The sequence below is a fragment of the Xiphophorus maculatus genome, chromosome 3, assembly GCF_002775205.1.
Source record: "Xiphophorus maculatus strain JP 163 A chromosome 3, X_maculatus-5.0-male, whole genome shotgun sequence".
Taxonomy (NCBI): Eukaryota; Metazoa; Chordata; class Actinopteri; order Cyprinodontiformes; family Poeciliidae; genus Xiphophorus; species Xiphophorus maculatus.
Genome location: NC_036445.1, coordinates 4,789,377 through 4,812,793, shown reverse-complemented (window position 1 = coordinate 4,812,793; position 23,417 = coordinate 4,789,377). Strand labels below are relative to the sequence as shown.

The following is a 23,417-nucleotide window of genomic DNA, read 5'->3' as shown; positions in this document are numbered from 1 at the left end:
AAAGGTATAAGAGCTTGAAAAAGAAAAACTGTACAATTTACCACAATGAACAATCCAGTACAACAAATTTTTAATCACAGAACTTTTATTGTTTTTCTTTAAAAGGGAGAAAAATCCACATTCTCAGGAAGAGTTGTGAGGGAGGAGGTGAGGCGGGTAGAGCAGGGGAGAAAAGTGGAACATGGTGAGAAGCAGGAGCCATTAAATATAGCTGCTGGGAGGTTATACAGCATAATCACACAAGCCAATAAGCTTTTCTACAGCGCCAGCTAAAGAATTTTTTTATTAACATCTGCTTTTTTTCCCAGGATGTCTGGTAAAAGATGTTAATAGCAAAAAGCAGAGAAAGAAAAAGGAAAGAAAAAAAAGCAGGCTTCATACAGAGTTCTAATTATTTGGCCAGCAGCAATAGTTTTAAAGTAAGAAACTAATTTTTGGATTAAAACTGGATAAAACATGGCACCCAAACTGAGCGTGGAGAGGGAATGGGGAGGGAAAGGTTAGGGAAATAAAATTTAAAATCAACAGGGAGGAGGCAAAAGAAGAGCAGCCATCATGTGAGAGGAAGCCAGGGTCACATTGATGTGAGCTCAGGAGACATCTGAAACAGATAAAAATAAGATCACATGAGCTCACCAGCTTCAGGAAGGGCAACGCAACAGAAACTGGTACTTACAACTTGCAGGCCGGGCTCCATATCTTCGCATGATCTGGTCTTGCGTGAATTTCACAAAAGATTCATATTGTTCTGAAATTAGAGATGATAGACGTTTTAAGAGATGTAAAGCTCATTTGAAGCTACTAGTAGTCTAAATCTTTCCCTTATTATCTTTTTAAAAAAAAACACCCAAACACCTAACTGTTATTTTCTGCCATTATGTAGTTTGCATGACCCGTTTATTCAGATTTTACCAGACAAAAAAACCCAGCATTTATAAAGTCCTTTCATGGACATCAATGAGATTTAAACACAACAGCTGTAAGAAATCACAATAGTGCCTAGTAAAAGTATTCATATCACATAAAGCATTTTGCATTTTTTCACATTACTGCTACAAATCTCAAAGTATTTTATATTATTTATCAACCTCAAGTAAAACAAAATCATTGTATGTGTTGACTTTCCACAGATAGAAATAAGAAAACTGTGTGGAAAAATCTGCATTAGACAATCAATCATCATCATAAAAAAAAAAAGATTGAAACTATTTCATTGTGGGTCAGGCTATATGTTACTGTATATCCTCCCATCTGAGCTGTAAACATCTCATCTTGGTCCTGCAAGTTTGCAGCTGGGCCAAAAATCTCTCCCATTTTCAGATGATTGACTGAACAGTGCTTCATGAGATGCTTAAAGCTTAAGGTGTGGTCTGAACCTTTGAAATCGTCAGGGAGATGCTGAGTTTAGAAGATTCAATTACAGATGGATTACTAACAAATGGAAACCACACTTTTCAGATTTTTTTTACATACTTTGAAATGAAACTAAAGCTAACTTCAGAAAGTTTATCTTCACCTGCGAGTTTTGTGTTAAGGATCTGTTCGTACTCCTCCCTGATCTTCTCCTCGTGGTCTTTGAGGAGGCGCTCACACAGGTAGCTGACCTGCCTCAGTGTGAACGAGGGTTGGTCCTTTCTTGAGGCACCTGAGAAAAAAACAACAGATATCAGTCATAAAAAAATTGACTTTATAGCTTTTCTTTCTGTTCAACACAAGACATGCAGCCCTGATGCTGGCACCGTCTCAGCACCTCGAGCGTCTCGGTCACTCTGAAACTGGAGCCAGCGTTAGCCTTCTGATTTATCACTTTATGGTCTTTGAGGTCTGCTGTGAGCCAGGTAGAGTGAAATGTGAGTAAATCACAGACAGCTCAGAGCCAGAATGAGGCTGGGGTAAAAAAAAAAGCTCCGTCATGGTGAAATACAAGTCCACTTTGCACAGGGGCCTGGACACCAGAGGATAATTACATCACACACACACAATAACTGACCTTTATGTTTTTAACTGTTTGAGTTCCAGGGAATTTGGAACAAAACAACATTTCTTCCTCCTACACTGCTAAAATAAAGTATTTACTACATTTTATCACTGGTGGTGCATTTTCTCTGAGCACTGTGAGGCCTGTTACTCAACATAACCACCACCTCCAAGGTCAAGCTTGCAAATGCCTCAAAATTTAGAAGATGTGTTTAAAATCCCAAAGGCTGTTTAGGAGCAAAATATCCAATCAACATGACCACCTTATCACCTTTTATAAAGATCTTGGTTATAAGTAGAAACATTCTTAAAGACTCTGTGTCTGTATAATCATTGCTTTATTTCACAAGCAGATTTTACTCCTCTTCATTTCTGAGGCAGGCCTGCAAGTAATTTGTCACATTCATTTAGTACACTCTTATATTATCCACCTTTCCTACTGACCAAGTTATCATATTGAGCATTCTCTTGTCCACATGTTGTTCCATGAAGTGTTTCAATTAGGAGTTGCGATATCATGTTTGCAACAATGCTACCAAATACTCACATTAAGTTCTTCACCACCACATCGTTTCAGCTATACTCCTCTCCTCCACCACCCTTTTCTTACTAATACAATTCCTTCACTACTAATAAAAGTTGCCCTTTAAGTATTATGCAACATGTAATTTAAAAGTGTTTTGAGTAGGTTATTGGGTGTGTGTCCTACCAGGTGGGGAGCTGGGGGCGGTGAGGGAGGTACTGGGGCTGGGAGCGTCACTAGAGCTGCAGGCCTCGGTCTGGTTGAAGGCCCCCTCCAGCTGCCGTCGCCTCTGAATCCGGCTGTACTCCTGGCGAAGGTTCTGGAAGATTTGCTCTAGAGAAAGTCGACAGGAACAACGTCAAAAAATGGCCAAAACAAAAATGAATTACTATGAAACCTAAACCAATATGAACTTTGACACCAAAGAAAATGCTTCCTTGGAAAGAACATTTTTTGAGCATCAACTAGAAACATCCTAAACAGTCTGAGAAGTGACCAATGGGATTCAATGGGCCTAATTTTGATTAAAGGGAAAAAAAGAACATCTTTGAGGTTTTAATCTGCCAGAAAGCTTCCAGGAATTAAATCATTAGCCTAGTCTTTGGTGCCAGTTCTTTTAGCTCAACAAAAAGCATGTTTATAGAATGCTGGAGGTCTTCCAGAGTAAACAAAACTATTACAGGAAAGCTCAATCAGTCGACCTACTTCAGACAAACTACAACAGTAACCACTTCCTGCGTTCTCTCAAAAAAACAAAACATTCACTGACAGGAAGCAGCTTTCTAGATTAAATACTGACAGCTCGACAGATAGAACAGCTGTAACCAACACAAACAGCTGGCATGAAACACTATGATCTTGTGACTGTCATTTTCACTTCTGTTTTCAAAATTTTTTTAAAGATGTAATTTCATGAAGGCTAAGCTGCATCACAATTCCCTTTAGTTGGGTAGAAATGTAAAAACGTTTGTCTTCTTTGAAATATTTACATACAAAATCATATCAACTTAAAAACCCTAATGTGTAACTTTATTTAAAAAGTGACTACAAAAATTCAAAAAGTGAAAAAAAAAATTAATGTCACACTATCCATCTGTGACAGAAAAGCCATTAACCTGATTCTAAATTTAAAAGCTGAAGGTAAAAAACACGCAGCGACAGTCTCTGCTTTCACAACTGCTGGAAAATCAACTTTAAAAACAACAACATGGCCTCAAACTCAGTCGATAACCCAAATATAGGAGAGGAACTTTATCTTTCTTCGTGAACTTTGTGTACGTGGTGCGGTTCTATCTGGGGGACCGTGCCTCACTTATCTTGGGTGGACAGAGAGAGAGAGAGTCTTCATGTCATCACTGCAACCTGCTCATAAGCTGAAAAGGAGCTCAAACTTTTTCTCCACTGGAACCTCTAACTTGGATTTGTCAGGAATGATTATCAGTTTTTAAATGGATCTCACAGCATTACCAATGGCTGCAATACACACTCCGAGCAATTTGAGAACCACAAAGCAATGGCTGTTTGCCTTATATTGTCCAGTTGAAGTATCAGGCATCAGTAAGGCAATGTCAACCAAAAGACATGTTTCATCTGTGGTGCGCTACAAATAGTTCCGCATGATTTAGTGATGGCGATACAATTTATAAATATTGAAATGACGAGGTCAGCTGCAATATATATGCCTAGTTTCTTTCTCATCTGTGTTTCTATCACTATGACCTTTAGCATTTTGGGCAACGTCATATGTGCCTGGTGTGAACATCTGCTGCTGTGAGACTCTGTCCAACAGGCTAAGTATCAGATTAGCATTAAAAATGCAAGTTGAAAACACTTGGAATACATTAGCCAACAAATACTGCACTCCACACAATTGTACACAGCATGAATATTGTCTATATCAAGTCTGCTCGGTTTTCTAAATCATTAGGTCATGTGTACAAATAGAGCACACCCAAAAAAGTTGTGCATTTCCTATAAAAGCATTAAAAAAAACCTTGCTGCAGGGTTTTGTTTTAGCAAGCGTTTACATTTAGTCACAACCATCCTATTATATGAAAAAACAAACTTGATGGGATTTTATGACAAGCTTTAACTGCACTCAACCTTACATACTGCATCTAGACAGCTTGAAATTAGACACTAAAATAATTATAAGCTTTGATTTCAACTAAAATCTCTCAGTACGACTCTGCATTAAGCGCACACAAACCTTCTTTAGAGATACTCCTGCCATGTCCAAATTCAGCAGAGCCAATTAAAATCAAGGCATTTCTGACATATTGAGGTATGGAAACCATGTTCAGTAAACTCCAGTTGTTTGATGCTAAAAACAATCACAATGAAGGCTAATGCTAAAACAAAACCAATAAGTTTATATATTACAGGCGATCTGACCAATAAGAAAATGAAGTATAAAGAATAACCTGGAGGATTCTGGAGTAACATGCAGAACTGTAATTTCACTGATTATTGGTAGAATTTGCTACTTAAATTTTTTTAACAGCAATATTTTAGAAAGATTACCGTTCAAAATGATTGATTGAAATTAATTAAAATTTCTATACAAGAAGGGGATAAAAACATTACAGAAAATAATTAATGAAATACCAGTTTCCATTATCATGTGCACTGTGCAATACAAATTTTATTTATGACAGCTCTGTACTTAAAAAAAAAGAACAAACTGAGATGAGCTGTTAGTTAAGAACAGTCAACCTAAAGAAATGAGACGCTGAATATAGAGAGAAATAACCCCAATTATTAAGACCAACACTACAGTATTCATTCATTCACTGTCAACAAGTTGTAAGAGCACAGCTATTGAACAGGTCCAGCTTATCCCTGCAGTCCTGCTGCATTCATTAAAAGTAGAAGGAAATTTTGTACACAATGTAATGACAAATGGCAGACACTACATACTGACAACTGCTGGGTTCATCTGTGAGGGAAATAAAACGCTTCTTCAACTGTGCATCATGTTGCATCCAATCCTGCCAACTTTTAGCTGCATAGCAGCAGGCACCGCTTGGCAAAAACGGCAGGGACACAACCAGGTGAAGCCATCAGAGGCTTCTGGGAGTCAGAGACACGCAGCAGCAAGAGCTTCAGTTAAAGAGTTTAGCCGACCAGAGCAGAGCTTTAATGGATGGACACTTAGCCAGAGAAAACAAAGCTGGCTCACTTTATTTTCCCTTCCATTTTTAAAAGGCTTGTGTGTGTTGATAGGAGGTTTCAGATGTTCCAAATACCTTAAAGTAGGGCTGGACAATGTGGCTGAAAAACTTACCATGATATAAGCATTTCACATCAGTCGATAACTGTTGAAACCTGAGACTTCTAAACTTCTACTGCACAAGCTGCTCAACAGGTTGTTGCCAAAGAGTGAGTTAGTTGATGCCAACCACCTTGCTTAGCTGGCAGTGAGAGGTTGAGCTAAATCCTTTCCTCTGCCTACAAGCCCCAGAATAATGTAAGGTTCTGGATCAGAGTGAATATTCTATCAGATGTACTATCTTTTGATACTGACCAAGTGTCTATTGCATGTTGTTATTGATTTATTGTCCAGCTCTACTTAAAAGTAAGTTGCGATATGTTCTGTCAGCTGTAGTTACACCAGATCAGTCAGGAAGAATAATGCTATCAGTTTCAAAACAGTACAACGCTCCCGACTTATTCTTCAAAGAACAGGAATCATTTTCCCAGAAGTTTATCTCCGGCTGGTGTCCAACTCTGATTACACATCCAACAGTTACCACTAGTAGCATGTTAAATATTCGATACAATATTTATTTAAGTGAATGTGTCAACATATAGATAAATCTACTCCAACTGCAAATTTCAAGATCCTGTATTAGGCCTCCAGGTAAAGTGTCCTCTCAACAAGTAAACAGAACTGGAAAGCTTCAGTGCAGATACCAGGCTGGGGGGGGGAGGACAGCTGACCTTTACCAAATGCAAAACTCTCACTTAGCAAATCACATCAGAAAGATAGGTTTACAGCAGCACTCCTGTGCTGCAAGGCACTTAACTGAAGCACAAACCAGTTGTGTGGATACATAATTTGAATTTGAAACAGATTCCAAGGTGATATAGATCTATATGTGCAAAATTGGACTAAAAGTATAAGTGGTCTGGATTTTTTTTAAACAAAAGTATGAACTGTTGGAGCAGCAAATGGTAGAAGGAACTATGAGCAGTGTCAGAATACATAGAAGTGTCCTGGATTATATCATCTGAAACCAAAATGTTTAACTTTCTATAAACTAAACAGTCCTTTCTCTTTGACTTTCTGCTTAGGGATGCTGAACATTTCACTTGGCTTGCAGGTGAATCAATGTCTTGAGCATGTAATGATACATCAAAAACACTAACAAAGCAGAGATAAAAGATCACAAGATTAATTGTGGAAAGCCCAACTGATTTCTTCACAATCACTCAATGCAAAACTGGTTCTGATAATTTCACCACTTCATAATCTTGGATGTTTTACATTTGGAAAATGGTCAAGTCTGTCACAGGACACTTGGTATTGACCATGCATACACTCCAGTGGGACCTTTGGTACCCATTCTGACAACAAGAGATATTTAAATCATGGTCTAAAGCAGGGGTGTCAAACTCCAGTCCTCGAGGGCCGGTGTCCTGCAGTTTTTAGATGTGTCACAGGTACAAAACACTGGAATGAAATGGCTTAATTTCCTCCTCCTTGTGTAGATCAGTTCTCCAGAGCCTTAATGACCTAATTATTCTATTCAGGTGTGGTGCAGCAGAGGCACATCTAAAAGTTGCAGGACAGCGGCCCTCGAGGACTGGAGTTTGACACCTGTGGTCTAAAGGAACAAAACATGGCTAAAGATTTGAAAATCTACAAGCATGTGGAAGCTTTGAGGCATTTTAGTTTGACTACTAAAATGATTTCTGTCAAAAACAGAAATCAGGACCTAAATAAATGAAGTGTAAAAATGTTCAGAAATGAGTTAGATATACATGATAATGTATTTACATATTAAAGCTATACAAGCATAATAAAATAACTAATGGTCTAAGGTTTGCAGCAACAAGATGATGATCCATAGGGACAACATTTGCAAAAGGACAAACTGCTCCAGAGTCCTCAAAAAACAAAATTGAACCCAGCAAATGTCAAATGAAGAATGTGGAAATATATCAAACAGAAACTTGCCCTTTATTTTATGTCATGAAAAGAGCATCAACTTTCAATTACACAAGACAAAGAAGCATCTCATTGCTATTCCAATTGCAAGACATGAATTCCAAGATCACCAAGCAATATCTTATTGGAATTCAAAAAGCACAAGCATGAGGCCTGGCTGCTGCCAAAAAATGTACAGGATTACAGTGGAGATCTCCAGCTAACTATCTGGTGTCCACTTGTGCACCATGAACCCATCCAACACCAACACAATGTAGTTGCCAGTGGGAGAAAACAGGCAATAATGAACAATGCATTCCAGCTCTGTGGAAAGAAAAACGTCTGTGGTCCATAATAGTAACCCCCACTTAAATACAAGACAATTGTGGTAGTGGAGCCAAGGAACATTAGTCAGGCAGCACCTAATTAGCAAGCTGCAATGATGTGCTGTAATGCCATTTATCTTTTTTGTGCTCCATCAGATAAGATTATTAGATGTTAAAGTTGATATGTTACCATCCGCTAATGTGTCATTTGTGTTCAAATCAGTTGACTAGTGATTTGCGCAGTCTCCTTAATACAGATTTTTATTTGTTATTGCAGTTTTGAGAATTTCTCCAAGTATACATACCAACAATCAACAGATCTGATAAATAAGCAATAGGGACAAGCATTTCTCATAGGGAAGTAACACAATAACGTACCATAAACACTAAAGCCTAAAAAAACTTTTTAAATTTACAAAAACTTGACTCAAAAATGAATGTTCTTATCTTCTTTAGTAGGTAGATACTTAGATGGCCCCCATGGGGTCCAGAATCCCTTAAAAACTAGTCAGTAATTATATCTGAACTTCCCAATATAATCTTTCATATTAAAAAGAATGCAAGCCAAAGCCCTTTTTTTTAGAGGAAGAACTCATATGCCCAGTAAGTAAACATGTTTCCCTGAGACAATAAAATTCTTATTAACTGTGCACAATGGATACTAAAAGTATTTTTTTTAAACTGTTGGTATTAAGTAGATAAGATTAAACAAACCATGCAAAAATACAAAAAACTAAAATGCACAGAATATTTATCAAAGGTCATCTGTTGAGGTTTTTACGGCAAAACAATTTTTTGTATTGCAATAATTTTGGGTTTTGGTGTAAAACTTTTAAAAAGGTTTTACAATTCAGAATACAATTTCAAAGTCATTTTTAATTTCTTGCAAGTTAAAATTATTTAATAAATGTTAGGTTTATATGGACAATTTATTCAATAACATATTTAGGCAAGTTCAATACAACTTGATATTTTTCACCTCCTGAAGGGGCTGGTTGTGGATAAGGGTAAAGCATCGTTTTACTTTCAGTTCATTAAATGTGTCTGGAGCTGATTTATTTAACAGGATCTGTAAAGAAGACAAATGAGTCATGTATGGCAGTTACTTTTTTGAAATGGATAATTGCTGAAAATATATATTTTTAAATAAATAAGTAAAAACGCCTACGAGAACTTTCCAACATGCCTACAGTATTGACATGGCTGCTCATGTGATGCCATTTGCCCGTTTCGTGCCTCAACAGATTAGATATTTGGGTGTTGAAGCAAAGGTAGGCCCCTTTAAATAAAGTCTGTCAGATTGTGAAGAAACTTTAACATTTAATTCAATTGGCTGCTATCACAGAAAAGGGTAAAGGTAAAAATTGATACAAGTCGTGTATATACAACGTTGACATGACAAGAGAAGGGTTTTGAACGCAGCAATAGCCATTATTTACCTGAACATTAGCCAGGACAAGCTAACACAGCCGGGTATTAGGATCTGGCAAGACGCCACTAACCAATAACTATGAACTGACTTTTACTTTTGTTCTTAATTTGGTGTATTTAACCATCAATACAACCATATGCGAGCTTGACTTGGCAACTACATTCCCCTCATCACCTTAGCCGAGTCCGGCTAACGTTTAGCCTCCAACCCCCATTCTGATTCTTCCACTCCACCCAAACCCCCTCCCCCCACGACACCCACCCTGAAACACACAAAATACGTCAAATTATTTAAAAATGTATACCTGGAGTGAGCCTGTGTTCGCCTCCGATGGGCTGAGGAGACATCGAGTGGCCCGGACTATCTACCGGGGTACGGAGGTTGCATCTTTGCGGGGACGGAGTGCTCGGAGTCCCCGGTAGTGGGTTGCACCTTCTCCGCTTGGGAGACTGGGGACTGAGGAGGGCCTCAAACTCCATCGACCGCTTTAACGTCGCACCGCAAGCCATGTTTGTTAAAACAAACCGGGAGAGTAGCAGTAGGTAGAAAAAAAAACACCCGCCGAAATGGGGTTTGACGCTGGCTTTTTAAACGTTTCCTCGAATTTCTGATTCGGCTTTCTTTCTCTCCACAACAACGGATTTTCTGCTCTGAGTAGTAACAGCCGACACTGCCTGCTGAATTTTTAAACCGTCACAATGGCGGATCATACCACTGTACGAAAAGAGGGGTCGTGGTGTTATTTTTGTCATTATATTTAATGTTATTACCAATTCTTACTCATAACTATTTTTTAAACATGCTTTTAACATAATCTAAAAACATCCTCTTTAATAAAATCGTAATTTTGTGCCCTTTATCTGTTCTTTTATTTTTCAACTTCCGGTCATGAATATCCCGGTGTTGGTGAGTCCTTCCAGTTGAACTTACATCCAGGGTTCATGAGACGTCTGGTGGAGGTGATGAAGTAGAAGGAAAAAATAATTTAACAGTAGCAAATATCTATGTATTGACTGGCAATTAAAGGATCCTGGAGATACAAAATTGGGAGTTGTGGAGAAATATAACGGATTATACCATAGTATGAATGTCTGAGTTTTGTGGGAATTGGAATGGAAGGATGAGGAAACTGTAAATATATTGTAAGAGTCGTTCTTAGATTTAAAATTATTTAATATGGAGTTATTAGAAGAATGATGACAAAATACATACCTATTAAACAAAAGAGAAGAATTACAATTTTAACCACTCTGTAAACATTATAATGAGTTACAATTTAAGGGGTTCCAACATTCCAATTTAAAAATAAATATTAAGTAGACATTGATAAATAAGTACAATTTTGTCATACTATATTAGTGAAAGCAAGTAAATGTGTGTGATGGCTACATATGGATTTTCTCTCTAGACAACAAACATTTACAAAACCAGCTGGGTGCTCTGTAGATGTTGAGTGGGTTTCATAGGTCACACATGGGTCCCATTTTTGCCAGTAATTCTTCTGTATCAGGCAGTTAATTTGAAACTATTAAGAAGTCTGTAGACAGGTTCATGTCAGGTGCATGTGATCATGTTCATTTGTTTAATGGAATTTGTACACATTAAGACAATAAATTATTCTTGATTGTTGTTGTTTTTTTTCAGCCCATTTTCCACCAATGCACTATCATCATGATGGGTGCAGGGTCTTGACGATGTGTGTTGTCAATTCCAAAGATTTGCAGCACTTACAGAAACTGGGACATTATGTTTTTTGGAGCATGCAAAATGCAAGGAAACACTTTTTTTATAATGACACATATGTTTAGACCTCTTGAGGACATGTAAGTTTTTAATTGTGTTTGTTTAGGGGTTAGGTATTCTTTGTTACAAGCATTTAGTCTACTAAATTGGGCTTTGGAACGCAGATAAGCTTACATGGTCTACTCCATCTTAAAAAAGAAAAATTCACAGGTGGAATGAACAGGATCTGAAAGATCTAAAATAAAACATAAAATCTCCGAAAACTAAGACATATCAGGCCCAAAAAATGCAAAACTTATGTAGAAACAATGAAAGACACTCCTAAATCAACACAAAAATCCCCCAAATAAACCATGCAATTTGTAATTTTTGTAACTGTCATTGAGAAAACAAAAACTGAAAAATATTCACATTTGTAACTTTTTCAAAGCATAACTAGGAAAAACCTAGAAATTTGTGTGTGCCCCGCTACTTACAACTGTAAAGTTAGTACACAGAAGATCAAGAGGTGAAACTGTATTCAGCCTAAATTAGTCAAACCAATGGTTAAGTGCATACTAACACACAAATTTTTTTCTTCGCTTTCATTGAAGTATTTACAACATTTCTACCGGAACCGTTTTAGTTCCATGGGACCATGTACAAAAAATCCTACAATAAATAAGAAATGAAATGCTTATTATGTCTTTCTTGAAATAGAATAAAGGTCCACTGTTAATATAATATTACAACATTACTGGTATTACAATTTGCTTAAATACAAGTTACACAAAATTTGATATGTTCACAGTCTTTTATTAGGAAAGGTAGAAATGCCAGACTTCAATTGGAATTGTCATTCTTGATTGATAATACATATATCACGATAAATACAGCAGTGTTTTAAAATGCTTTTTCATCAGCACCATAAATCCCTTAACCTTTGAATCCTTCTGTTTATTTTCTAACTGAACTGATTTTATCATCTTGCCTCTCACTATTTTTCCCAGGATTTCCTTGTGCTTAGTTCTATCTATGTATTGAATCAGTCCATTTAGCTTGAATCAGCTTTCCTGTCCCTACTGCAAAAAAATATGACCCCACAGCATGATACTGCTACTACCATGTTTCACTGCATTTCTAAATGTTAGTTTTCTTTCATGCATGTTTCGCATGAAGAATTTTTTTTTTGTTTCATCTGACCAGATTATATTCTCTCACACATTTGCAGTGTCCTATATTTGGCTTCAACAATATTGCCAAGCATTAGAAAAATACTGGAGTTTTTTACTACTTCCAGCTAACATCATCTCGGCAGAGGCCTGGTAATGAGCAGTTCATTTTATTCAGGTGGGTTGGAGTAGCAATGTTGCAGAATGGTGGCTCTTGAGGGCTGGATTTTAGCACCTCTGATTTAAACCATTTCATCTTGTTGGAAACAAAAACATCTACACCAGTCTATAACCACACACAGATTTTCTTCCAACATTGGTTTGTGTTTAGCATTATCCATCGTCATCAATTCTGTCCATTTCCCCTGTTCTGATGAAGACAGGTGTTTGAGCTTTTAGTTCCATTTGTGTTCTGTTTTGGTCATATTATACTGGTTTTCTTTTCAGTGCCAGATTTAAATCTGTTTGCTTATTACCTTATTAATTATACATTACATCTAGGTTCATTGTTCCAAGGGAAAAAAACAATGAATAATAAAATGTCACTGACAGTCATTTTGTCTTTAATAAGAAAAAAAAAATCTACAATAAAAATGTCAGGTTGTATTTTGTATATTTCATTTTTTATCAAAGTATTTACATCATTACATTGTGTTGATGGTTTTACAGTCCTTCACCAGCACCCTTCAAGTCTTCGTCCATCTGAGCTGCTAATTTATTACAATGTTCCACTGTGTTTATTTAACTCGATTTATTGTTCACTATTTCACAGACTGAGTCGAGTTGAGGGGTTCTCACTGCCAGAGTGTCATCAGACACTGTAGCACAGTTGTCTTCTGCAGAATGCCCTGTGAGATGTAAGTCATTTGTAGAGTTTTTACACTTCCAGAAACCACATGACCTTTGTAGAGACTGCAGCAGAGCAATTCTTAGCTCTCTGCACCGCAGGGCATAAAGCAGTGGGTTGACTGCAGAATTCAGTAGGCAAAGGGTGCTGCAAAAGGCAAAAGCTCTCTGCTGGGTAGGAGTCAAGACTATAGAGACATCAACCAGCATGAAGATAAGTACAGGGAGCCAGCTCCCCACCAGTATGAGGAGAATCAAACCAAAAGTACGAGCCAGCCGAATATCCATTCTCATGCGGGCCTGACCGGCACCTGCTGCCCCCTGGAGGCTGGTCATGGAAGATTCATGACGGTGGGCCTTCCACAGGATCAGGGCGTAGGCCACCAAAATTAATGTGAGAAGTATCAAGATAAAGGTAGTCCAGCAGGCCAAGTAGCTTGGGCTGATGAAGGGGAACAAGCATGAGCACGGAGGGTTAAGCACTGTGGGACACCTCCAGCCCATGAGTGGCAAGCAGGAGATGAAGATGGTGATGCTCCAGAGAATCAGGAGACTCAGCAGGGCCCTTCGTCGGGTTAGCAGAACCTTGTAACTGGATGCCTGGTGGATGCACAGGTATCGGTCCAGTGCAGTTAGCAGCAAGCTCCCAACTGAAGAACTGAAGGCCATGGTAACCCCTCCTAACTTGAAGAGATATGCAGTTGGACCATCACAGCGGCGGAAGAGATGAAAGTCCAGGAAACTTGTGGTGAAGAAGCAGCTAGCGAAAATATCTGCCAGGGCGAGGCTGCCAATGAACAGATAAGAGGGCTTCTGTCTCAGCATCGCCGAGGTGGCAATAACTCCAAGGACAAGGACGTTCTCCATCAGTGTTATCGGACCACCCAGGAAGCAAATGGTGCCAATGGCTTTCTTCTCCAGGTCTGTCAGAACCATGTAGATTTGCAGATTCTCACAAAATTCATTGGCTGGAAGAAAAACATTAAGGAGAAAGATTTACATCAGGAATGTGCAACCTCTTTCAACTGTAAGGCTGTCATATTAATCTGGACATAAATCTCAGAGAAACGTTTCTGATGCATTTTAGTGCCAACATTTTGTCTCTTGATTGATCATTCTTTGCTTTTCTCTTTCCTCTGCTGTTTTTTTTTTTTTTTGCTTGAGCTATGATAAAATATAGGACTAATTTATTATTTAATACTTTAAATGAACTCAAAGGAACATACCTATTTGTGATGAGGCGTTGGGATTCGGAGAATCTAAACAAGTTCTTTCCTTCATTTCCCCCATTTCAGATCTAACCTTCTGATCTGCAGCATATTCAAGTAGAAACATATCAAAGTGTGAGTTATTTAAATTTGGAAGTCTTAGCATTTTTATACCAAAAGGAAAGCGGTATTACCAGAAGATTTAGCATCATTCTTTGATAACAGAAAATTACCTTGAGAGTTTTACATCCAGTTGATGATACTAGCAATTTCCTGTGGAAAAATAAATAAAAAAGAGAATGTGCTTGCTTTTTACTTCGTGTTCAGTATTTATTCTGGAGCTTAAAAGAAGCATTAAGATTTGAGAGTAAAGACAAAGGCTCATTTAGAGGAGATGGCAAACAGACTGTGATCATTACTGTGTCAGCTGATGATAATATTGCAGAGATAGTTGTCTGGGCTGTAGATTAAAGTGAGTTATAAAGCATTTCATGCTAAAGCTTCTTCTCCTGCTTTTGTTATGTATGAATGTTTTATTCCATAAGTTTCATCCCGATCCTTCCATGCTCTAATACCATCATGGGAATACAATGTAACTTTTGTCATTGTTTTTATTTATACTTTAGTTACATTCACTTATTGTGTAAGCAACTGAAATTACTGTCAAAAGTAGATGAATTTTAAATGCTCTTTAGAATACAGAAAAGAATCACAATTTTATTGCATTTTTTTATTTTTACAACTTTTAAAAATGTTTGGATTTTATAAATATCAACCCGTAAAATGAAAATAAAAAATCTAAGCTTAGTTGCATTTCTTGTATAATTTCAGATATATTACTTAAAAACCAAATTATTTCCAGAACACTGTATAAAATAACTGAAAACCTTTTCACTCTTTTCTATTTTTTGGCATTTAATTAAACTAAACAACCCACGCACGCATACATGCACAAACGCCTGCACGCACGCACACACACACACACATACACACTAACAGACATACATAAAGTTGTTCACACTCTTCACTAATATTTAGTGAAGAGTTTTTATTTAGTCTTTTCTAATCTTGTTTGTGCTTTTTTTCCAATGAAAGTGAGGTTTCTAAACCTTGAGAAATGTGTTCTTCTAATGAGAGCTGTGTTTTCTCAATCTAAAATCTCCTTGTACAAGACGTTATTCAGATCTTGTGGTGTCTTATCTGTTTAGTATATGCCTCTCCTGTGCTCCTCCTCTCTTCAAGGCTGCTTGCTCATAAGTAGACACAAAAATTGTGGTTACTTGGTCTCCTGATTAAATTCCGAGAACACGTTGATTTAATCTTTTGGTTTTGCTTAGACTTCAACAAATACATTTCCAGGCAAAGTGGAGTTTTAGCATTTGTAGATTTTGCATTTCAAACTAGTCTGTTCACGTGAAACTGTTAGATTTTTTTTTAAATCTTAAGGTTCAGTGATTTGATCATTTTTGCCAAAATATTCCATGAGCAGCTGCTCAAAGCTCCCTTGTCTTCAAAAACACAGTCCGACAGTCTCAACATGTATCATTGTGAGGAATTATTGAGTAAATATAATCCCCCACTACTCTAAATAGACCAATTAGCCATAACACTATGAACCCTTCTTAATTGTGTGTTGATCGATTTTTCTGTCAACACAGCCTCGACCTCTGGAGGTACGGACCTAAAGGTGCTGTGGTGACACCAAGATGTAAGCAGCAGATCTTGAGATTTGGACCCAAATTATTCTCTCCAAACTATTCCTAAGCCAAAGCCATGACCATGTCACCAGTCCACCACAGTTCCTTCTTTTAACTGGTTGTTTATAGATACTTACCAATAAAAACCAGGAAAATTCCAAAAGAGCTGTGTTTTGAGAGATGCTCTGACCCAGTCGTCTAACCATTCAATTTTCACTCGTTTAGGCTTCTATAACATCAAGTTTGATGACAATATGTTCATTGCTGCAAAGTAAAGAGACTCTCAAAAGTCCCATTCTTTTCAAAATTCTAGTTTATCTGTGATTAAGAAAAAAAAAGATTAGTCACTAAAGCTTTGTAGAAATTTCACATGACATGTATCATATAATTCAAAAGAAAAGTGCATTTATATTTGGAAGGCCAAAAATAGAGATGTAAAAAGCTGCAATTACCTGGTTGTATTACTGTAAATACTCTTTAACAAAACATTTTTCGAAGCATGACCTGATCCAGATTCAGCATTTAAAGTTCCATTGTTTAGTTTACATGGTGGCATATAGAGCAGGCAGTTATCAATATTTGGGGAATTATGGGGCAAATTTTCATTTAAAAAAGATTGGATCTTGCTCCAATTTGAATAAAAGGATGTACTGTAAACTGCTCAGAGAGGCAGCCAAGAGGTCAAAAGCAACAATGTAAAAATTGCAGAAATGTTCAAGTTGTGTTCTACATAAGAGCTACAAGGCAAAGTTATTTTTATCCATAGAAAGTATTTAGGCTTGGCCTAGGTCTTCTGAAACTTTGTGGGGGGAGGTTACTGCATTACCACTATTAACTGTTGAGAAGGTTACAGTGGTTTTCACTGAGTTGAGAGATGCTCCTCCTTTTTTATGCATTTAAGTTAACATTGTGCATGATAAGCAAATATGTCTTTTGTTTGGTCTCGCCATCTTTTGGTTTTGAAAACTTCATTTAAGAAATGAAAGTTTTTAATAAACTTATTTGAATGCACACATCACATCACCTACTGCTCCATGGGTCAAACATATTGCATATTGTAATTTTAAGATATGTTTAAATTGCTTTAAATGTTTTTTCTATATTTTTCATATTTCTGGGTTTAAAAATTACTTTTTCAAGCAGAAATTCTGATGCTTGCCCCAGATGTGAACTTACTGGGTGTCAAACCATCTAATTTATCAAATGTGGGTCACATCTGGTGTACTTGTTGGTGACTTCTATTTTCCAGACTGACTCAGGAAAGTCATTTAATGCAGGAAATGTGCCGGGTGACTGTGACACATGGGGCCACATATGATCCAATATGTAGTGCTGTGGCAACAAATACATCCTGATAGAAAGCACCCACGTATTAGGTTTTTTCTAATCAGTTTGAAACATTTATAACATGAAATTAAATTAAGCAATTTTTGGATTTCTAAGCAGATGTATAGCTATTATCCTAGTGCTGAGGATTTTTATGTGGATCAAATAAATATTTATTTTTAAGATTCTTCTGTCCTTCTCATCTTTTCAAAACAATCTAAGGATCTTACCTCTAATGAGATCTGTGCTTTGAAAAGTATTTAGTAAAAAAACTTAAGCTGTAGCAAAATAATTACCTGTGATTGGCTGGTGGATATAGGCTAAACATTATAAGCAAAGTTCATTTGATTTCAAGATACCAAGTGATGGTGCACTGCATAGTTCAAACATACAGTATATAAGGGAGTTGATCAACGGAGTTTTCAGTAAATTCTTTGTTTTTTTAATAAATGCAAAACTGTGTCAAGAAAATACATTTGTACCGATTGGTGATAGTATTTCTTAACGTGCAAACTGCTAATGTTACACCACCTATGTTCTCATCAGGAAGAATCTTGACTAACAGGGGTTCATGTAAGAGCCACACATTCTTGCAAAAGCTGGGTCAGCAGCTAAAACATCATTTCGAGAAGAAAGCTGTCAATTTTATTTTCTCCATTGTTGAGACAAAAAAAGAAACATAATTCTAAAACAACATAGAGAATGACAACATGAGAAGATTAACACTCTCCTTAAAAATCGATTAAAGGAAAATAATAAAGATAATTAGATTATATTAAAGAAGGTACAACATATAGAACTGCTATTGTGATTCATAAAAAACAACAAAAAACAAAGCCATAGAAAGCCATTTCAACTAGATATCTATTAAACTACCTAAATTCTTTAAAACAGAGAAAGTGTTGGAAGCTTACCTTATTTTTTTCCCTGCTTGAAAATGTTAAAGTGACTACAGGACTTCACATTCGCAGTGGGTGGCAAAGTGAGCGTGTGAGAGTGAAGAAGATAAGGGGAGGACGCTGTAGTGACACAAGTAAAAGGAAGGAGGTGTAGCCTAAGATAGAAAGAGAGAGAGAGGTGAAAGACAGAAAATCATCTTCTAAAATATTAACGCTGCAAAAGGAGTATGCTATTAAACTAAAATTACTCAATTTACTGTGAATATACTGTATAGATAAAGGTTACTTAAAGATTATTTAATTACTAAAACCATATTTCTGTAGTGATTATTATATACTTTTGACAGAAGGAGGGTACTTGAGGAAGATTGAAAGTTGCAAGCTGTGCAGTATAATCAGAAAAGGATACAAAAGCACATTTCTGAGTTTGGAAATGCATTTAAAGACTAAGCATGATTGACCTTTAAACAAAGAACATTTCAGTTCTGCATGAAGTGTGTTTTCGCATGAAGCTGTGGTTTAAAGCCACAAATCAAAAGACATACAGTTCAGGAAACTTTTTTTTATTTTTTATTTTTTTACATTTAGCCACTCAGCCTCCTTTGCAAGACTGTTGTCTTCTATCACAGAATCAATGGTAGCAAAACAATTTAATTGAAGAAGCATGAATCTGCTTTTTGTTGATAAGATTCACTCTGTAAAACACTCTCAAAAAAGAAAGCAGTGATTGGATGCATGTATACAGAGAAAACAAACATGTATGAACAGGTTTTAAATTTAAATTTTACTTTTCTTCAGCCCAGATTTTCATTTTAAAGGTCAAATTAGTTATAATACATTACATTACAAAGGGAAGTAAGCTCATTTACATCGAGAAGAACATGCACTACTACTTAAATTTCAACAGGGGGCATTAATACTCTACCCTTATTGTGATAATGCTGCCTTACAAAAAAAAAAAAAAAAAAAAAAAAAAAAACCTTTGTTCTGTCAATCATTACATAAAAGCTGTTTTTGCCACAAATTTAGGTCTTTCAATTTAGATTTTGTCCCTTAGGTAAAAAAAAAAAGAGAGAGAAAAGTTAAGGTCATTTTTTTATATACAAATTAATCGCAAACCTGAGGCACTCCAGATATACTATAAACCTACTTTTGCCTCTAAAAAAAAGTGTATTAAATAGCACCATTGACTGAATTAACAAATACAAAAAGAAACAATATTAAAAGCACAGATTTTGTTGTAGATCTAACCAGAAAGTGTTACTGGGTGGTTTTACTGTTTACTGTAAGCAAAATTAGGTTTTGTAAAAAGTCACTAATAGCAGATAGCACCCAAGCTGTGCCTTCTTCTTCAGTGACCCAAGAGATGAAGCAAACCAGAAGACAGAAAATGCAATTAGGAGCTGCAATAAGATTTCCTCTTTGTCTGTCCAGGTGGAGCATAAATACAACAGACAACAGGACAGACTAAAGCCAGTAATGTCCAATTATTTGTGAGATTACATCATGATGTTACATAACCCCACTTTTAGAAATCTCTGGACACTAGCATCAGGGCCAGCTTTACAACTTCAGATTGATTCGGCCTGAATCCATTAATCAAATTTCCTCCCCTCATTTCCAGATAGCCAGACCTTCAGGGGACGGTATCAGATCAGTGATGTGACAAACAGAGGAAATCAAATGACACATCAAGCAAAAAATGAGATTATGAACTGGTAAAGACTGTAACTGTGTTGGATTATTTTCCCTTTTTCTGTACTGACTCAATGTTTCTACAAGGAAATTAAGTGGGACATATTGAAACCATAATTTTTCACAGATAAATATATTTTCTCTTGGACAGAAAAGGTCCAAAATGACAAAACTCAAGTTGAACTGTCATACAAAATGGATGTTTTTTTTAAACATGGACTGTTAATCTTTCTTCTTTTGACATAAACGTTTACTTAGATTTACATTAAACAGAGCTGCTTTTAGTCAATTTGGTTGTTCAAAATAACAGGAGTTGTTAAACCATATTAGGTATCTCTGGTTAAAATCTTGGGGTGGGTTCTGTTTAAAGATGAGCAGCTTGAACTGTTTGGCCATAATGACCATTGCTATGAGGAAAAATGGGGAAGCTTGTAAGCTTGAGAACACCATCCCAACTGTGAAACATGGGGGTGGCAGCATTATGTTGTGGAGGGACTGTGCATTTCACAAATTAGATGCCATCATGAATAACGAACATTAAGTGGAAGTACTGAAGCAACATCTGAAGACTCAAGTAAACTGTGTTTTTAATATTGCTCAATTTCTAGGGGACCAATTTGTGCCAAGAAAATATCCTGCTCAACATTACTCTACCATATCAGCGTTGACCGTTGATAAAAGTTTTCAAAATTCTGACCCTATCTGAACATTGTAGCTGAAAACAAAACTCACTGGACCAGACAATATTTTATCTTTTATTTTCCAGTTTTAGTGAGCCTGTCTTATTTGTAGCCTCATATTCTTGTTCTTATTACAGGGAGGAGTGTGTTCTTGTAGCCCGTCTGTTTCAAAATTTGACATGTTATTAGTGTTTGAGCTTCTATTTATTTTTTATTATCTTGACCAATTCTCTCAACAACTACACTACATTCAAAGTACTTATGCACTGACAGAATGTTCAATGTATTCTGTCACTTGAATGCGCTGAACTGCTATCATGTGAATGTCTGATATGCTTTTTGTGTTAGGCATTTGTGGGCAAAGATTCTATGTAAAAACGTATAAAGAAAGAACCCAAGGAAGAGGGAGGCAAGTATGCTTCATCACTTTTCTGCAAAGATGATGTTACACATAAAACACAAAAGTCTAGCACAACAAAGCAAACCATGAAGAAAGCAGTGACACATTTAAATAGATATATTGTTTTGGGTGAATCTGGAGAACCCTCTTCACCAGTTTTCACCAATTGTCTTTCATGAATCTCAGTCATTCCACTGCTTATTGTGTTGCCATACATCTATTCATTTTATTTTCATGTAAAAGGCCAGCTTAAGAAGCAAAACCATCCGAATGCTGTTCAACACACTGTTGCTCTCTCCTGCTACTTCACCACTACATGTGATTATCTAACAGCCTGCTTCTAAGGAATTTTACTTTGTCGGAAAAGTGTGTTTGAAAAATCGATTTGCTGCTCTGAAATACGTTAAAAGAGTTGGCTGTATTTTATTTATGTGGTATTTATGTGTTTTTTATTTATTTGGTCAAAGTCTTCACACTACAAATCCAGATCTGATTCTTGGTTCTTTAGCTCGGTTTTGTCAGACCTCTGCTAGGAATCTTGGTTTTACTTTTGATAGCTGTTTAAAGCTAGATACACAAGTTAGCTCTGTTGTTAAATCAAGTTTTAATCACCTGCGGATTTTAGCAAAAGTTAAATCTTATTTCTGTTTTAAGGACTTTGAAGGACTTATCCATGCCTTCATTACATCTTGCTTGGATTATTGCAATGCATTTTATAGAGGCATGGATAAATCACAGATGCAGCGACTTCAAATGATCCAGAACGCAGCGACTTCTTACAGGAACCAGGAAGCGTCACCATAAAAGGCCCATACTGGCCTCTTAAAACTGGCTGCCGGTCTTTTATCGAATAGATTTTAAGATTTTTTTATTAACTTATAAAGTTTTAAATGGGTCAGATCCCCCTTATCTTCGGGACCTTTTAAAATTTCAGTCTGTGTCCAGAACCCTACGATCAAATAATCAGCTATTAGCTACTGACAGTTCCTCTGACCCGACTTAAGAGGAAAGGAGATCGGGCTTTTTCTGTTGTTGCTCCTATTCTATGGAACAATTTACCTTTCCAAATTAGATCTGCCCACAGCCTGGATCATTTTAAATCGCTTCTCAAAACTCATTTTTATTCTTTGGCATTTATATGAAGTAGTGTTTTGATACTCTGTTTTTATCAATTTGTGTTATTGTCGTTCTTGTACAGCACTTTGGTGCAGTTTTACACCTGTTTTTAAAGTGCTATATAATAATACACTGACATTGACATGTAAATACTAGATTTTTCTAACATTAAAATCTGAGAAGTTGCCCTGGTAGTAATATATTTTGCCACTAGATGGCGGTGATAGTATCACTGGGCAGTAAAACGTGGTAGAAATACGATAGTCACTTTAGCTAGTTGGTAATGGTAAATGAATGCTACAATTTTATCTTTTTCTTTTTGCGTTATCTTGTGAAATTATTGGTATAATAATGTTGAAGCATTAGACTTTATGAAGAATAACTAAGGGGTAGTTTATTTTTAAAATACTGCCTTAGGGATAATTATTTCTGACTTTACTTCACACACTATATTTTATATGGAGGGTTTTAGCACAAAGAGGAAAGAAGCAAACCTAATCAAAATAAAACTTTTCTTAGTTTGACATAGTTTGACAAATCAATGTGCTTAGTGAGTGTGACACCCAAAATTCACTGAGATGAAATCACCAGTAAAGTTGGTTTCTATATCAATAAAAACAATTGATGACAGTGTTTTTTTTTATTGTAAAAACCAGCTGTATTGTCTAATGAGCAAAATATTAATCTTTAAAAAAATGGTCAAACTAGTAAGAAATCCAGAGTTATCCAGGAATTGTCAGGATTTGAAAACTGGCTTAATAATGAGTGAAGTGTGAAAAAAATATTTGTATGAAATCAAATTTTAAGAGAATGTCTGAAAAATAATTGAGGAATTTATAAGTTCATTGTCAAAGCCAGATGGGAGGAGAAAATTAGAACTTTTTGTGGAAAAGAGAAATATTTACTTGCTTGTATTTCAACAAAAGGCCATGTGAAACTGCTTCAGTTCTTTCGTTCCCATTTCTCTAAGTGTGTCAGATATCTGAGAATATTCAAATTCAGTGACCATTTAGATTGAGTACTGCTGTAATGACCCATGCCAATAGACTAAAACCCAATTCTTCCAGTTCCATCTGGGAAACAAAAAATCAAGCAGTTTTTAATTCCAGTTTTCAGTACTGTATGGCATGTAAACACATGCCAACATTTGGAAACGGATATGTTGTATGTGTGACCTGTACAAACCTTTTAGTGACCTACTTTCCATAGATAGCTTACTCCTGATGGGCACAACCCCCTTCAAAGG

The 23,417-nt window shown here is 36.4% G+C and overlaps 2 protein-coding genes across 4 annotated transcripts; both read right to left on the bottom strand.

The window, feature by feature from the left end:
• Positions 1 to 63: 63 nt before the first annotated feature.
• On the bottom strand, positions 64 to 10,111 carry akirin1 (akirin 1). Its single transcript, XM_005806474.3, has 5 exons — positions 9,715 to 10,111; positions 2,687 to 2,833; positions 1,517 to 1,645; positions 677 to 748; positions 64 to 601 (listed from the first exon to the last, which is right to left on the bottom strand). The coding sequence occupies exons 1-5, from the start codon at positions 9,917 to 9,919 to the stop codon at positions 591 to 593; spliced, it is 564 nt and encodes a 187-aa protein (XP_005806531.1). The 5' UTR covers positions 9,920 to 10,111; the 3' UTR covers positions 64 to 590.
• Positions 10,112 to 11,936: 1,825 nt separating this feature from the next.
• Positions 11,937 to 23,373, bottom strand: LOC102231602 (cannabinoid receptor 2-like). Of its 3 annotated transcripts, XM_023330290.1 has the most exons (5): positions 23,357 to 23,373; positions 18,296 to 18,435; positions 14,592 to 14,631; positions 14,377 to 14,460; positions 11,937 to 14,118 (listed from the first exon to the last, which is right to left on the bottom strand). In XM_023330290.1, exons 4-5 carry the CDS (start codon positions 14,438 to 14,440, stop codon positions 13,046 to 13,048), a joined length of 1,137 nt encoding a protein of 378 aa, XP_023186058.1. In that variant the 5' UTR covers positions 14,441 to 14,460; positions 14,592 to 14,631; positions 18,296 to 18,435; positions 23,357 to 23,373; the 3' UTR covers positions 11,937 to 13,045. The 3 variants fall into 3 exon arrangements, with proteins under 3 accessions (XP_023186058.1, XP_023186059.1, XP_005806539.2); XM_023330291.1 differs by lacking the exons at positions 18,296 to 18,435; positions 23,357 to 23,373 and having other exon boundaries at positions 14,592 to 17,857; XM_005806482.2 differs by lacking the exons at positions 18,296 to 18,435; positions 23,357 to 23,373 and having other exon boundaries at positions 14,377 to 17,857.
• Between the last annotated feature and the right edge of the window lie 44 nt (positions 23,374 to 23,417).